General features: G+C 42.1%; 1 protein-coding gene across 1 annotated transcript in view; it reads left to right on the forward strand.

Moving 5' to 3' along the window:
- The first annotated feature begins 13,904 nt into the window (after nt 1-13,904).
- The window catches only part of NPEPL1 (aminopeptidase like 1), a 47,781-nt gene continuing 44,310 nt past the window's right edge, over nt 13,905-17,375 (forward strand). Inside the window, exon 1 of the mRNA XM_053704886.1 lies at nt 13,905-14,111. Within this exon, the coding sequence (XP_053560861.1) occupies nt 13,962-14,111 (150 nt within the window). The 5' untranslated portion in view covers nt 13,905-13,961. The remainder of the gene's footprint in view (nt 14,112-17,375) is intronic.

The following is a 17,375-nucleotide window of genomic DNA, read 5'->3' on the forward strand; positions in this document are numbered from 1 at the left end:
TTTCAATTTGTGTCTCAAAATCACTCAACTTTGTGCAGTTTTTTCTGATTCGCAGACATTGCCCCACTGGTATGTTATTTTTCCATTTGTTTAAATGGCTACTTGAGGCATGAATATAATTGTTGGAGTCGGTTGGTTTAAAGTGTGTTTTTGTGACTACATTATTATCCTCCACTCTTATGTCTAAATCCAAAAAAGTCATTTGCACTTTACTAATTTGATAGGTGAAACTTAAACCTCTATCATTATGGTTCATCATTTCAAATATATTTATTAATGATTCTTCACTTCCATTCCAGACGATTATAATATCGTCAATATACCTCTTGAATAGCGCAAGTGAAAAACCACACAAAGTTTTCCAGCAGACTGAGACGCGCAGTGCACAGCGTGTCTCAGCGGGAGAAGACCAGCCGGAAGGAAAAGCCAAAAGCAGGTGAGAGTGTATATACACCTAAAGTTTCCTGCAGACGGCAGCCAAAGAGGTGAGAAATCATCTGAACACAAAGAGGCTGAAATAGATTAAGCGTAAGGGAGCTACCTCCCATAAATCACAAGAACCAATATTTTATTATACTCTGAACTGTATAATCACCTTGTCTCAGAGCACAAAGTTTTTTAAAGAAATACACCCACACCAATTGCTAATAGAAGCAGAGACTGTAATTTGCAACTTAAAAGCACCTGCATCAATTGTCTGTGAAAACAGCATACAAAGGAAAGACTGTACTATCTGAAAAAACGTTACAGCCTGCAGGCAAAAAAAAATAAAAAAATTTAAAGAGATACCGCTGTCATTTATCACTGTGTATATGTTTTACATTTGAAGCATTAGAGCTGTATTTTCTAACTGCATAGAAACGAAGCAGTCACTGTAGCAAGAATTTTAGAGATATTGTGTCTATCAAACGTTTTTTAAGATGTTTTAAAGCTGACAGTCAGTTAATATATATGATTTTAGATTTATTTGCATTATGAAAGCTTGAAGAAATTTTACTGTACAAGTTGGTCTATTAGAGCAAAATTGTTCAAAAATACTGATAATAAAAGTTGTTATAGATTTGATTGAACTACAGAGTGGGAATCAGTTTGTTGGAAAATTGTGACTATCTAGATATAGTCTAAATTTAGAAGAGAGTTTTGAGAATTATCCCTCACTATATACCACTATTTAGTTACCCAATTGCTTTTTAGCGCCATCTACCCTTATTGTTATTTGTATACCATATTTGAACTATCTAGGAAGGAGGTAGTATATTAAGATTGGCTAGTTGGGAGAGCAAAGCGCATCACTTCACACTAAATCTATAAAATAGAATTGAGCTTGCATTCTATTGGCTGATTGGAGCAGCCAATAGAATGCAAGCTCAATCCTATTGGCTGATTGGATCAGCCAATAGGATTGAACTTCAATTCTATTGGCTGATTGCATCAGCCAATAGGATTTTTCCTACCTTAATTCCGATTGGCTGATAGAATCCTATCAGCCAATCGGAATTCAAGGGACGCCATCTTGGATGACGTCATTTAAAGGAACCGTCATTCGTCGGGTAGTCGTCGGTCTGGATGGATGCTCCGCGTCGGCTGGCTTCAAGATGGACCCGCTCCAGATGGATGAAGATAGAAGATGCCGCCTGGATGAAGACTTCTGGCCATCTGGAGGTCCTCTTCTGCCCGGATCGGATGAAGACTTCTGCCCCTCTGGAGGACCACTTGTGCCCGGCTGGGTGAAGACGTCTCAAGGTAGGGTGATCTTCAAGGGGTTAGTGTTAGGTTTTATTAAGGGGGGATTGGGTGGGTTTTAGAGTAGGGTTGGGTGTGTGGGTGGTGGGTTTTAATGTTGGGGGGTGTATTGTACTTTTTTTTTTTTTTTACAGGTAAAAGAGCTGATTACTTTGGGGCAATGCCCCGCAAAAAGCGCTTTTAAGGGCTATTTGTAATTTAGTATAGGGTAGGCGTTTTATTTTATTAGGGGGATTAGATTAGGTGTAATTAGTTTAAAAATTTGTAATTATTTTTTTATTTTCTGTAATTTAGAGTTTTTTTTCGTAATTTAGTTTATTTTATTTAATTGTACTGTATTTAATTGTAGTTAGTTTAGGTAATTCATTTAATTATAGCGTAGTGTTAGGTGTAATTGTAACTTAGGTTAGGGTTTATTTTACAGGTAAATTTGTACTTATTTTAGCTAGGTAGTTATTAAATAGTTAATAACTATTTAATAACTATTGTTCCTAGTTAAAATAAATACAAACTTGGGGGTTCCCCCAAGACACAGCTAATACCCTTAAAGCCCAGTATAGAATCCACTGTACCAATAACTATATATCACACTTAGGAGTCAAGATATCCAATAACATCCCACAGATGATTAAAGAAAACTATCTACCATTGTTATCTGAGCTGCGCACTCTAAAAGATAAATGGGATTACACCTACATATCATGTACAGGCAGACTAACGGCCCTCAAAATGTCATTCTTGCCTAAAATTACTTATCTTTTTAGGTGCCTCCCTTTCAGAATCCCAGGTTATATCCTACATCAATTTCAGAGCGAATTCACAAAATACATATGGCAACATAAACCCCCTAGAGTAGCACATAAAATCCTTCAAAGCCCCCTCTATAAGGGAGGGATTGCTTCCCCTTCGATCCTACGCTATTATGAAGGAGCGATGCTCACGCATATAGCTCAATGGGGTGTGAGGGAGTCCCCTAGTAAATGGAAAACTATAGAACAAGCATCACTACCGAACTCCATATATTTATCAGACTTGATCTGGATCGCTCCCCATGTACGGCGAACCTCGGACATTAGCAACCCTATAATACAAGAATGTCTTGCTATGTGGGACAAATTAAGACATTACCCGCATGTTGCCCCACACCCCTCACCTATTACCCCTCTGACGGGTCTTCTACAAGGCCTACCTGACTCTCACCCGCACGGTTGGGTTCAGGTGGGAATACAGACAGTTGCAGACCTCTGGGTTACTTCTCCAACCCCGTGCTTCCTAACACTTGCAGAACTACAGACCAAACTCACTCTTCCCAGGCACATGACTTATGAATACACAAGGTTGAGAAGCTTCCTCCTAAGTTGGGGATTCAAACCCGAACAACACCGACCTCGAACACTTTGGGAAATAACTTGGCAACAAGCTACACAGACCCCTCTCAATTCATTACTCTCTAATAGGAAACTCGGACTCTGAGAATAAGCTCCCTCACCTACTTAAATGGGAATCATCCCTGAACATGACCATATCCCCACAGACATGGCAACACGTAATATCCCTTACCAAGAAAGCCCTACACTGCGTCACCCTCTTTGAAACATATTACAAAATCCTAACGCACTGGTACCTTACTGTTACGGTTACCCTTAGTCTCGCTGAGAGATGGACCGCTTAGTAGCCTGGATCCCTATTGCTAAAGAGGGGAGAAGCTGCTTTCCATAGTATTCTATATGAGTCTCGCAAATATAGAATAATCTCCCTTAGCTGCAGTACAGCTAGGATACCCTTCTGCCCACAAAAACGAGTCAACGCTGCGATTGAGGGTCAAACAAGAACTCAGGACTGGGATGCCCAGCCTGCTTTTTATTAAGGTTACATGCACACAGGGCACTCCCAGGGGGAGAGGGGGGGGAAGCACAAAATCCCCCATCACACATTTAGATAGAGAGCACTGTCCTTTGACAGGCCACAATAGGATTACAGTACTTAAGATAACAAGTTTACAAGTTCATCTTATCAATTAGCAGTCTGGCTCCAGAGGTGATTAGACAATGGGATTTGTTATCACTAAACTTAGAGCTGAGGCCAGCAAACGTGTAATTAGACAATAGTTTCTAAAAGCTGAAAAAAAAGAGTTAACTCTTTATGAAATGATACTTGTTACGGTTTTCTTGGAGCCCTTCTTAGGCGCTGGCTTGCTGGTTCAGGCATTGCTGCTGGGAAATAAGCTCTGCACAACAAAATAACTAATGCTTCTGTAACAGTGCTCCCTTTCTGTGGAACACTCTGGCAGACACGGTCTGACCCCTTTTCGGGGCAGACTAAGGCTGTCCAGACCGCTGGTTATGCGGGGCTGAGGTCGGTTTGTCTGGACAACCCGTCGGCGTTGCCATTCTGTTTCCCAGGTCTGTAAGTAATGGTGAAATTGAAGGGTTGCAACGATAAGCTCCAACGTAATAGCCTGCCGTTATCTCCAGAGACCCGGTTCAGCCACACCAACGGGTTATGGTCGGTGACCAGAGTGAACTCCTGACCATATAAATAGGGAGTCAATTTCTTTAATGCCCACACCAAAGCCAAACACTCCTTTTCGACCGCTGCATAGCTGACTTCGCGGGGCAGGATCTTCCGGCTGATGTAGGCAACTGGATGCTCCCCTCCATCTTCGCCTACTTGGCTGAGGACGGCTCCCAGCCCGAACATGGAAGCATCTGTATGGACGATAAAACGTTTGTTAAGGGCTGGGGCCGCCAAGACAGGAGCGTTAATTAGAGCATTTTTGAGAGCCTGGAAAGCCGTTTCACAGTGGGGAGACCACAGGACCTGTCGAGGTAAGTTCTTCTTGGTCAAGTCAGTCAGGGGTTTGGCAAGTGTGCTGTAGTCTGGTACGAACCGTCTATAGTACCCTGCCGTGCCCAGGAAGGCTAGGACCTGAGTCTTAGTGATGGGGGTGGGCCAATTGGCGACAGCTTCTATTTTGGCCGGCTCTGGCCGCTGCTTTCCACACCCCACCCGGTGACCCAGGTACTGTACCTCGGCCATCCCAAAGTGGCATTTTTCTGGCTTCAGAGTCAGGCCAGCAGCCCGGATCTGATCCAGAACCATTCCCGCATGAGCTAAGTGGTCCTCCCAGGACTCACTGTGGATCGCTATATCGTCCAGGTAGGCGCAAGCAAAACTCTGGAAGCCATCCAGGAGCCTATCCACCAAGCGCTGGAATGTAGCTGGGGCATTCTTCATCCCAAACGGCATTACCCTAAACTGATATAAGCCGAATGGGGTGACGAATGCCGACTTGGGGATAGCCTCCGGGGCCAGGGGAATCTGCCAGTAACCTTTGCAGAGGTCAATAGTGGTCAGGTAATTTCCCCTGGCTATACGATCGAGTAGCTCGTCTACCCTGGGCATAGGGTAAGCGTCCGTCACGGTATTTTCATTGAGCCTCCGATAGTCTACGCAGAACCGGGTGGTCCCATCTTTCTTGGGCACCAAGACAACTGGGGAGGCCCAGGGACTATCGGAGGGCTCAATTACCCTGAGCTGGAGCATCTCATCGATCTCCTTCTTCATTCCTGTCCTAACTGCTTCGGGGATTCGGTACGGAGCCTGGCGCAAGGGAGCTTGTCCCGGAGTATCTACCTGGTGGGTGGTTAAAGTAGTGTACCCTGGCTTCGGGGAGAAGGTGAGGTGTTTGGACTGGAGGAGTTGGTTGAGCTGCTCCCTTTCAGTGGGGCTAAGTCGGTCCCCTATCTGAACCTGCGCCACTATACCTGTGGGGAGGCTCTTTTCTAATAGGTCTGGAATGGGTAAACTGTCGGGGTCTTCCTGAGGGGAACAACATACGGCCGTCACGTTCTCTGGTCGCTCAAAATATTCCTTGAGCATGTTTACATGGAATGTCTTTCTAAGATTGTTGTTGTGGCAGCTAGCTATCACATAAGTGGTGTCTCCCCTTTTCTCTACGATCTGGTAGGGACCCTGCCAGGACGCCTGCAATTTGTCTGTCTTCACCGGCTTAAGTACTAACACCTTTTGTCCTATGGTGAAGATTCTCTTTCGGGCCCCCCGATCGTACCATACTTTCTGTCTTCTCTGGGCCAACTGGAGATTAGCCCGCACGGATTTGGCTAATTGCTCCATTCGGTCCCTGAGTTCCAGCACGTATGGCACAATGGGGACACCGTCAGCCTCCATCTCTCCCTCCCAGTGCTCCCGGATCAGGTTTAGGGGTCCCCGTACCTTTCTTCCGTAGAGCAACTCGAAGGGAGAGAACCCTGTCGTTTCCTGGGGCACCTCCCGATAAGCAAATAGGAGGTGCGGCAGGAAGCGTTCCCAGTCTCGGTATTCCTGAGTGAACGTCTTGAGCATTTGCTTGAGGGTCCCATTGAACCTCTCACACAGCCCGTTCGTCTGGGGGTGGTATGGGGAGCTCAGGAGGGACTTAATTTTGCAAACCTGCCAGAGTTGTTGGGTCAATTCAGCCGTAAATTGGGTGCCTCGGTCGGATAGGATTTCTTTTGGAAATCCTACCCGGGAGAACACCTGTACTAGTGCATTCGCTACCGTATCCGCTTGTATGTTGGATAGGGCGACAGCCTCTGGGTACCTGGTAGCGTAGTCCACTACGGTAAGAATGTATCGCTTACCGGAGGGACTAGGGGTAGCCAGTGGTCCCACTAGGTCAATAGCAACCCGGCTGAAGGGTTCCTCTACAATGGGCATATTTACTAGCTGGGCTTTAGGGTGATCGCCTCGCCTTCCTACTCGTTGACACACATCGCAGGTGTTACAGTAAGTTCTAACGTCAGCGTGCACCCCTGGCCAAAAGAACGTGTGAGTAATGCGGTGTAGGGTACGGGTAACGGCTAGGTGGCCTGCTAAGGGGATGTCGTGGCCTATTTTGAGGATTTCTTGACGGTATTTGTGGGGCACTACCAGCTGTCGCCTACGCTGTCCCCTTTTCTCTGTCCAGCGGTATATTTTCCCTTTTTCCCATAAGAATGTTTCGTTATCTGCCCCGCCCCCTCCGGTCTCTGCTCGTTCCCGGTACTTTTGTAAGGTCGGGTCAGTCTTAGACTCTGCCTCGAAAGCATCTGGGGTGTCCCAGGGTATGGGGCCTAACCTGTCAGGCAAGGTCGGGGTAGGTCTTACCTGTGTCTCCCGCACTGGTGAGAGCTCTCGCTCCGTCCGGGCTTGGGCCCGTGTAGTCACTGGGTCCGCCTCGTTGTTGCATACTGGAGCATAGGCAGAAGTCATGGGGCCCAAATCGTTGCCCAGTAGTACTTCGGCAGGTAAATTATCCATTAGGCCCACGTTCACAGCCCCCTTTCCCGCTCCCCAATCAAGATGCACTTTAGCTGTTGGAATTTTGTACACATCCCCCCCCGCCACTCTAACGGCCACAGTCTGTCCGGATCGCTTGTGCTCTGGCACCAAATGACTCTGTACCAGCGTGATAGTAGCCCCTGTGTCTCGCAATCCCTCGGTAGATCGCCCCTCGAGCCATACCCTCTGCCGATGGTGCTGGCGATTATCTGAGGCAGCATATACAGGGTCTGCCTCGTGAAGCGGCCCCACATATCCCTCCATAGGGGCCTCTTGGTTAACACAGAGGGCCCGGGCCGGACGATAGGACCCAGAGGGGCAATTGTAATTCCTGGGTGTCTGGTGCGTATTAAGGGGGCAGCTAGCCATGAAATGCCCTGGTTGCTTGCATCGGTGGCAAGTCGGTCTGGGACGCTCAGAGCTGTTATTGGGTGGTCCTGAGTGTCGGACGGGCCCTGTGGGCACCGGGGCTCGGAATTCAGCACGAGGGGGTGCACGGTAAACCTCTCTGGGTTCGACCCGTGCTGGAGCTCGGTAGTTCATGGGTTCATGAAGACGGGAGTCATAATGTTCATCGGCCAATTTGGCTGCTTCTTCTAAGGTAGAAGGCCGCCTGTCTCGCAGCCATTCCTTCCCTTGCTGTTCCATGCCATTATAAAAATGTTCTAAGAGAAACAATTGTAAAATTTCCTCCCCAGTCACCGCTTTACTTCCGCTCAGCCAGTGATTTGCCGCTCTCCGCATTCGGTGCGCCCATTCCATATGGGTATCGTTAGGCTTCTTTTCCGTGCCCCGAAACTGTCGGCGATACGTGTCCGGAGTTACAGCGTACCGTCGCAACAGTGTCTCCTTAACTAGCTCATACTGTGTCACTTCCTCAGCACCCAGAGTACGAAAGGCTTCCAGGGCTCGCCCGGATAGTTTCCCAGACAATATCGTGGGCCACTCTCTGTTGGGAATCTGGTGCAGGGCACATTGCCTTTCGAAGTCCGCCAAATATTCATCAATCCCTGTCTCGCTCTCTAGGAAGGGTCGAAATGCCGCATAGGGTATCTTGGGCCTCCCAGCATTTTCGACAGGGATGATTACCTGCGGGGCTTCAGCATTGCGGTGTGCGTTCGCTAGGTTGAGTTCGTGGGCTCGAGTCTCTCGTATATCCTCGTCCGCCTCCGCCATCAACTGCTGTACCAATTCCATGGAGGGGTTCGGCCCGTATAATGAGAGCCTTTCCCGAACAATCCTGGTTTTTTCGTCACTAATCGTGGTCGGTGTTTCCGCCATTGTGAAGCTCTGATCCAGTTCGGTCAATTCTGCGATCAGCTCTCTCCTCGGCCGGTTGCTGGCGTACCCCCCTCTGCTTTCAAGTAAATCCTTTAGGGTTGTACGCTTCAATTTTTCGTAAGCGCTCTCCATCCGTTCTGTACCTCTCCTAGGAAATCCAGGAAAATCCCGCCGCTGCCGCCAAATGTTACGGTTACCCTTAGTCTCGCTGAGAGATGGACCGCTTAGTAGCCTGGATCCCTATTGCTAAAGAGGGGAGAAGCTGCTTTCCATAGTATTCTATATGAGTCTCGCAAATATAGAATAATCTCCCTTAGCTGCAGTACAGCTAGGATACCCTTCTGCCCACAAAAACGAGTCAACGCTGCGATTGAGGGTCAAACAAGAACTCAGGACTGGGATTCCCAGCCTGCTTTTTATTAAGGTTACATGCACACAGGGCACTCCCAGGGGGAGAGGGGGGGGAAGCACAAAATCCCCCATCACACATTTAGATAGAGAGCACTGTCCTTTGACAGGCCACAATAGGACTACAGTACTTAAGATAACAAGTTTACAAGTTCATCTTATCAATTAGCAGTCTGGCTCCAGAGGTGATTAGACAATGGGATTTGTTATCACTAAACTTAGAGCTGAGGCCAGCAAACGTGTAATTAGACAATAGTTTCTAAAAGCTGAAAAAAAAGAGTTAACTCTTTATGAAATGATACTTGTTACGGTTTTCTTGGAGCCCTTCTTAGGCGCTGGCTTGCTGGTTCAGGCATTGCTGCTGGGAAATAAGCTCTGCACAACAAAATAACTAATGCTTCTGTAACACTTACCCCCACTAGACTTAACAAAATTTATGGATCCCCTTCGCCTTTGTGCTGGCGTAATTGTGGGAAAAAAGGAGATTCCCTACATATATGGTGGGATTGTCCTATGCTAAGACCCTTATGGAATACTTGTTTTCGAACACTAGCTGGCTTGGGCATAATGCTCCCCAAAACCCCCTCATATGCTCTTCTTCACATCGGTATCCGTGACCTACAAAAACACCAAGCATATCTATGCATTTATTTACTAACAGCTACTAAAGCGGCAATAGCCAAATCTTGGAAAACCACGACTCCCCCAAAATGTTCCTATATTTTAAATTACATGTCATATATCTATAACATGGAGAAAAATGTCTTCTATTCTTTAAACAACTCAGACCTGTTTGAACTAGTGTGGGCAGACTGGCAAACGCGTTACGACACTACCTGGTCCCCGAATATTGTGACAAATGTAAGTTAGATATTCCTACATAGTTTACTCCTATGACGGAAACCTTCTCTCTACTACCTACACTCCATTTTGCCCCTCCTCCCTCTTTATTTCCCCTCCCCCCCCCCACTATACTCATTTTAAAGAGTACTATATTACTTTACATTGCATAACTTGCAAAAATATCAACCTCAAATGTTTGAACTGTTTAGATTGTCTATCTACATGTTATGTAGGAGCCTGCACGCTCCAAGCACAATTCCTATTTTATTTTTGCACCTGAAGGTAATTTATCTTAATAAAATATTTAAAACTTAAAAAAAAAATTTTTATTTTGTAGCATGCCTTCTTTATCTTTGCCCACTGCTTAAGGGCGTACAGTGAATTTACAAAATTCTCTGATGTGTTGGTGCATTAAGTACATGTAAAGTGGTTAAATATATCATTAGGGCCATTAAAGTGAAAATATTTTTACATGCTCTCATTTTTTTGAATTTTATTACTATTGGCCCTGCAATTGGTACTGCTGATTGGCTCTGCAGCAGTTTCCACTCTGCAGCTCCCAAGTGGTACAAGTTAACAGTCTCCCAGAAGTGCATTGCTGCTCCTGAGACTACTTAAGTATGCTTTTCAACAAATAATGCAAAGATAATGAAGAATGTTTCATGATTAGAAGTAAATTAGGAAGTCTCTTAAAATTATCTGATCCATGAAAGTTTAATTTTGACTTTCATGTCCCTTTATATTATGATAAGGACCTACAAGTGTGGCAATATCCTGCCATCCACTCTGAGTCAGAATGAGAAGAGCTTCTGGTCTACAAAAAAAAAATGTATTCATGTAATAAGTTATTTTTTTAAAGGACCAGTAAATACAGTAGAGTTGCATAATCAACAAATGCATGATAAAAAGACAAAGCAATAGCACTTAGTCTGAACTTCAAATGAGTAGTTGATTTTTTTTTTTCTGACAAATTGCAAAGTTATGTCTATTTTCACTCCTGCATCATGTGACCGCCAACAACCAATCACAAATGCATATATACATATATTCTGTAAAGTCTTGCACATGATCAGTAGGAACTGGTGACTCAAAAAAGTGTATATATAAAAAGACTGCACATTTTATAAATGGAAGTAAATTGGAAAGCTGTTTAAAATTGCATGCTCTATCATATGAATAATGAAAGTTTAATTTTGACTTGTTTCCTTTTTTAAACTTTCATCTGTTCCTGGAGTGCACCCTTCTTCGTTACACTGTTCAGGTATATGAGCGCATATGTGTGCGATAGCTTATTTTTTATCATGTACCATAAAAAGCTTTTCAAACCCAAAACATCCATTGTTGTCTTCTGCTTTAGAAAATAAATAATGTGGATTTACGTATTGTTTACAACCTTTTAAACAGTTTTTCATGGATTCTGGACATTAAACACTTTAAGATTGTAATAAAATATGATAAATCGTATAAATAAATAAAAACTCTGCAATATACTTTATTTATTTTGTCCCCTTTTCCTGTAATTCCATTCTGAATTTGTGAGTTTTTCAGTTCATGTTAGAAATGGAAGTGCAAAACACTGTTATATTCCACACAGCTATTGGCTGCACACTCTGGTGACCTTTTTTTAACTGTCCCTAATTGGCCACAGCAGAGAAGGTAACCTAAGAGATTATTACTCTGAGCGACCTGATGCATAATAGTGATGACTACACGTAGCAGATATTAGCGCGTGGTAGATCATATAAAATGTAACATAGCTAGTTAGCAAGCGTCAGTTCCCGCTATTTACCGTATCTTAGCACATTTATGATACAGTTGTTTGCTATTCGTTTAGGAGGTAATATAATTTAATCTTATGATAATACTATATCAGTAATATTGCCGCAGTAAATTGTGTCTATTGCTAAATATACTGTGGTTCTAATGACAGGACGTGACTATGATCATTCCTGTATACTGAGCACTAGCAGCCTCTTGAGTATTTAACAAAGGATATTAACAGATACCGCTGACTTTTTAGTGTTATGCATTTCTATATCAGACGTAACTACGTATATATAGTGGATACAAGTATCCTTTGATACATGGTATAATTTCAGGTTGATAATATACGAATATCATCTTATGACAATTATATTAAAGGGACACTCAGGTTAAATTAAATTTTCATGATTCAGATACAGCATGTAGTTTTAAACAACTTTCCAATTTACTTCCATTAAAAAAATGTGCACAGTCTTTAATATTTACACTTTTTGAGTTACCAGATCCTACTGAGCATGTGCAAGAATTCACAGACTATACGTATATGCATTTGTGATTGGCTGATTACTATCACATGGTACAAGGGGAGTGGAAATGTACATAACTTTGAAATTTGTTATAAAAAAATCTACTAATTTGAAGTTCAGACTAAGTGCTATTGCATTGTCTTGTTATCTTGCATTTGTTGATTATGCAAATCTAATGTGTTGACTGGTCCTTTAACTTTACATGAATGTAACAATAGTGTTGCAATAAGTATCCTTAATTTATACTACAGATTTAACGTACAAAAATAACAACCTCAATCTGCACATATACCTATTTTATTACCCACTAATTATTTATCCTGATATAAACACCATTGATGCCAAGACACTAAAGATATATTATAGACTGAAAATAATTTATTTTTTTATTATTATTTATTACATCGGTGGTTATCTAAGACTATTCGCAATTAGACTAGCAACTTACTCTGTCTTTGCAACTGACAGTTTATCATTTGAACACTATGTTATACTTATTTATAATATCCTAAATGCTGCATTTAGCAGTATCATCCAACATATGATATATTTCAATAGTAACAGCATACTTAAGGGCTGCCTTTGTAAGCAATTCATCTAAGATAATAGCAATTTATAGACGCAACCACCTGGGAATATTGTATTACTTTTGTTTAAATGCAATATTTATTTGCATTGTAGATCTGAATTTATTCTCTTATGAGACCCCCTGGACCTATATATCTATTTCTATAATACATGATGATATATACCCTGACTATGGTTTAAAACCAACATCCTAGGTCAGTTACCTTACCATGTATAATTTGTACCAACTTTGACGTGACATACACTGTTTTTGTGCATTTATATACTAACAACCTAAAACCTGTGTTTTTAGAGTTGTTTTTCTGTGTGTATGTTTGAATTTTTTAATTATCCTAATAAAGGTTATATTTTAATTTTATGTTTCCTTCTCCTTCTATCTATTTGACCACTAATCCTTCCAATAGGCCTTAAGGATAGTGAGTGCTACACATGTGTACATAACCGTCAGCTTTGACTGACATATTTGTCTTGAACCTAAAGTTACAACATGGCAGCTTCCATTGTTTTATATACACTAAAACTTAACACTTATTTTGTAAATATTTAAACAGCTAATTAACCTTTTACTGCCGTTATGCCGTTGTATTCCGTCACAACGGCGCCGGGCTTTAAAGCCGTTATGATGGAATACAACGTCATAGCCAAAGGCTTTTTTGAAGCTTACTGAGCTTGCAGGATTTGATTGCGGTCTGGAGGGTGTTCCTAGCGTCATAGGGACGCCCCCCAGACCCGATCCCATCATTGAAATCTCGCGATCGTTTTTATAACCCGGTCACGAAAGGGTTAAACTTTAAAAACTCAGACTAATCTTTTCTTTGAATGCATCATTCTTTCTAGCATTTATTTAGGGTTTAGTGTCCCTTTAAAGGATCAGTCACATCTTTATTATGTGTAATGGAACATTAAATAGAAATCCCTACACTTACGTATGAAAACATATTTCAATGTCATAAAAAATGGTTTATCATACAGTTGCAATACATGATTATCTTTGTACTAAATGTGATACATAATTAATATTATTAATATAATAATAATATTCAGTTTAAATAATTTGGTATCTTAAAAGCAACAGCATCTTTTGGCTGGACCCAATCTAAACCTACTACATGGACTTTCTTGACAATGATTTATTAATAAATGTTTCTTAAAACATAACTGTTTGAAATAAATTGTATGAAAAACTATGCATTGTAGAGAAAATAAAAAGTTTCCGTATAGAAACTGGATTAGTTTTAGGACAGTGTCACATCATCCAGCGCGAATATTATGACTCTAGTATAAAACTAATTCAGTTTCTGTACGGAAACTTATCGCTGTAACACAGGTGTCCTGGCGGAAAACATGCTGTTCAAGCTTCAGTAATTGATAAGACGTTGCCCCTTGCTGAGTTTTCATTGCCCCGTTCCCCAGTGTAAGGGGTGGGGTTTTACGAAGAAGGCGAGGCTTGAAGCGCAGGGCTGTTTTGTAGAGTAAAGGGCTGTCATGGCCAATATTCGGCTGGAGTTTAAGGCTAGTGCCGGGGATGCGGACCCCCAGACAAGGCCGCTTCTGGTATTGGGACAGCTGCCCAACCTGCACCTAGTACCGTGGAGGGAACTTCAGGGGAAGCTGCAGCCCAGAGTCACGGAAGAGGTGAGAGCGAGAAAGCTGCTGCAGGCCGAATCTGGTACTAAGTAAAAACATAAGAATCTAGACAAAATATAGCGCGTCTTTTTTTCTTTATATAAAGGTCATATGATAGGAAATACCCTTTATACAGTAAATACAGAACATGATATATATAAAGTAACGTTCAACGCACTAAAAGTAAGAATGACACAAAAATTGCTTTGGGAATCCCGAAACATATAGTGTTAAAGGAAGTAGAAGCAGCTTTCTTGCAAGTGCAGCTATCTGATTTGCAAGTGCAGCTATCTGATTTGCAAGTGCAGCTAGCTGATTTGCAAGTGCAGCTAGCTGATTTGCAAGTGCAGCTAGCTGATTTGCAAGTGCAGCTAGCTGATTTGCAAGTGCAGCTATCTGATTTGCAAGTGCAGCTATCTGATTTGCAAGTGCAGCTAGCTGATTTCATGTTTCTCCAGGTGGAGGCTAAAAAGTGAATTTTGTGTAAACTGCAGATCATCAGGAGAACCATATACAGATTGAAAAAACAAGCCACACACGTTTGGGATAAAGACACTCTTGTGTGGAATGTTCCCCATTTATGACTGAAACAACCAAATAAAGAAAGTGGGAAACTAACACCAATACTGAACAAAAACTTGAAATATATACAGAGTATACCCAAAGCCAGATGGCCTCATTCACAGTGCGACCCTGTAATACCAGATTCAAAGTTTGATTTCACTTAAGCTGTAAAAGATGTAATGTCAATAATATCCAGACACAGTTCCCAATTTCTGTAGTGACGGAGATTGTAACAATCAGTTCAGTATGCAATGTAATGTAAACGGGTGTCTCACCACCCAGAACAGAGTCCCATCACACTTACATAATACTGGGTAACATTCATTGCCGCTGGCAGGTGCAGAGCCCTTCTCGTGTTACTCACTTGGCGCTTGTTCCTATCGGCATTCCGCGTCCTCTCCCCCTTCACTCAGTGCCGCTCAGGTCCCGCCCTCCTCCTGGATACTTCCGCGGGTTGAGCCTATCAGGCACGAGCCGACATCCGTGTCGTCATGGGTGAACCGCCAATCCGAGCGCTCCAATATCGGGAATCGGAGAGTAACACAGGCTGCTTGAAAAATCCTCTGAATCCAGCTGTAATCCGGTCACACTGGCTTAACGTAGTGGGGGTATACAAATTGTAGGTCAGGCAGGTGCTGGTGCTCAAACAGGCAAATGACAAAGTACCAGTGAATAAAGAGAGCAAAACCAGCAAATGAATAAAGTAAAACGTAGCGTTTATTCCAATGCTTTAAAAACAGGATCAAAGTGACATCCTATGAGAATGATTAACACCTCAGGGCTATGACTACGGCGCAATGCCGAAACGCGTAAGCCTGCCAGCCCCGAGGTGTTAATCATTCTCATAGGATGTCACTTTGATCCTGTTTTTAAAGCATTGGAATAAACGCTACGTTTTACTTTATTCATTTGCTGGTTTTGCTCTCTTTATTCACTGGTACTTCCCCATTTATGACTGCCTCAGAAAAGTCAGTATAACAAGCATGCCCTGGGATTACTTTAAGTGATTGTAAAGTTTAAGGAATTAAAGCCCAGTATCTAAAAATATTCTTAAAAAACAGGGGCGCTTTAATTAAACTTTACAAATACACTTTTTTAAAAAAATATTTACCATTTTGTTACAGTAAACAGACCGCCGATCCTCCGCTCACATCTCTAACTGTATTTAGCATATGGATGACGAATCCGGCTTTCTCCAGTCGTTGTGTGCCCCACGAGCTGACGTCAATGAATTAAAGTGCCCCTGTTTTTAAGAGTATTTTTAGATACTAGGCTTTGATTCTATACAAGTTACAATCACTTTAAAGGGACATTCTACTTGAAAATTGTTATTGTTTAAAAAGATAGATAATCCCTTTATTACACATTCCCCAGGTTTGCAACACTGTTTTATTAATATACTTTTTACCTCTATGATTACCTGTATCTAAGCCGCTGCAGACTGTCTCTGATCTTAGTGCTTTTTAGCCAATCAGTGCTGGTTCTTGTATAACCATTATTCTCAATGGGAGTGATCACAATGTTGTCTATATGGCACACATGAACTTTCACTTTCTGGCTGTAGTGCAATGTTTTAAAAAGCACTGAAATAAGGGGCGGCACGCAGGGGCTTAGAAATAGGCAAACTTAGAGGTTATAAAGTATATTAATATAAAAATGTTGGTTATGCAAAACTGGGGAATGGGTAGTAAAGGCGTTATCTATCTTTTTAAACATATCAAAATCAATGAATTTCCACCAAGAGCATGCTGGTACCCAGCTAATGAAATATATCCCTTCTTTTGTATCTGTGCCTTTGGCATTTTAAAGTGAAGGTCAATTTTCATGTGAAAGTGCCCGGTTATTAAAAAAAAAAAAAAACTATTAAAAACAAGGCCACTTTCATTCATGAAAATTGACATTTCAGCCGTTTTCTTAAAATATACTTACCTTTTCTTCTTGAAGCCACTCCAGTGCTTCACCAGCCCGTCGCAAGCCTCTTCGTACGTCAGCAATGATGATTCCGGCATCCTCCAATCACGGCTCCCCCCCCCCCCCCGGGGTAATCATTGCCTGAGGCAACGCTGTGATTGGAGGAAGCCGGTTTCGTCATTGCTGGGTAAGTAAACCAGGAAGAAGCAGACGGGGCATCATTTCACAACGCCGATCCAGCGTTTTAGAAGAACAAGGTAAGTATTTTTAAAATATGGTGCCATGTCAATTTTCATGAATGCAAGTGCCCCTGTTTTTAATAGTTTATAAAAAAAAAAAAAAAAACTATTAAAAACAGGGGCACTTGCATTCATGAAAATTGACCTTCACTTTAAAAGCTCTGGATTTTTAATAGTATGGCACTTTTTATTTTTTTTTATATTTTTTCACCTACACTATCAACTATCCAAAGCAATGTTTTTGTCATAGTGAATGCTATGCCCTTATACTAATAATTAATAAACGCACACTTAAAGCTATTCATTTCAAAGAAAAAATAGATTTGTTTTTTCCTGGCATTGTTTAAAGGGATATAAAATCAAACATTTTTTCTTTCATTATTCAGATAGAGCATGTAATTTTAAACATCTTTCCAATTTGCTTCTATTATATTTGCTTTGTTTTCTTGCTATTCTTTGTTGCAAAGAATACCTAGGTAGGCTCAGTATTGGCAAAGCACTACTAGGGACTAGCTTCTGATTGGTGGCTACACATCTATGCTTCTTGTCATTGGCTTAC

Source organism: Bombina bombina, chromosome 1, assembly GCF_027579735.1.
Source record: "Bombina bombina isolate aBomBom1 chromosome 1, aBomBom1.pri, whole genome shotgun sequence".
NCBI lineage: Eukaryota > Metazoa > Chordata > Amphibia > Anura > Bombinatoridae > Bombina > Bombina bombina.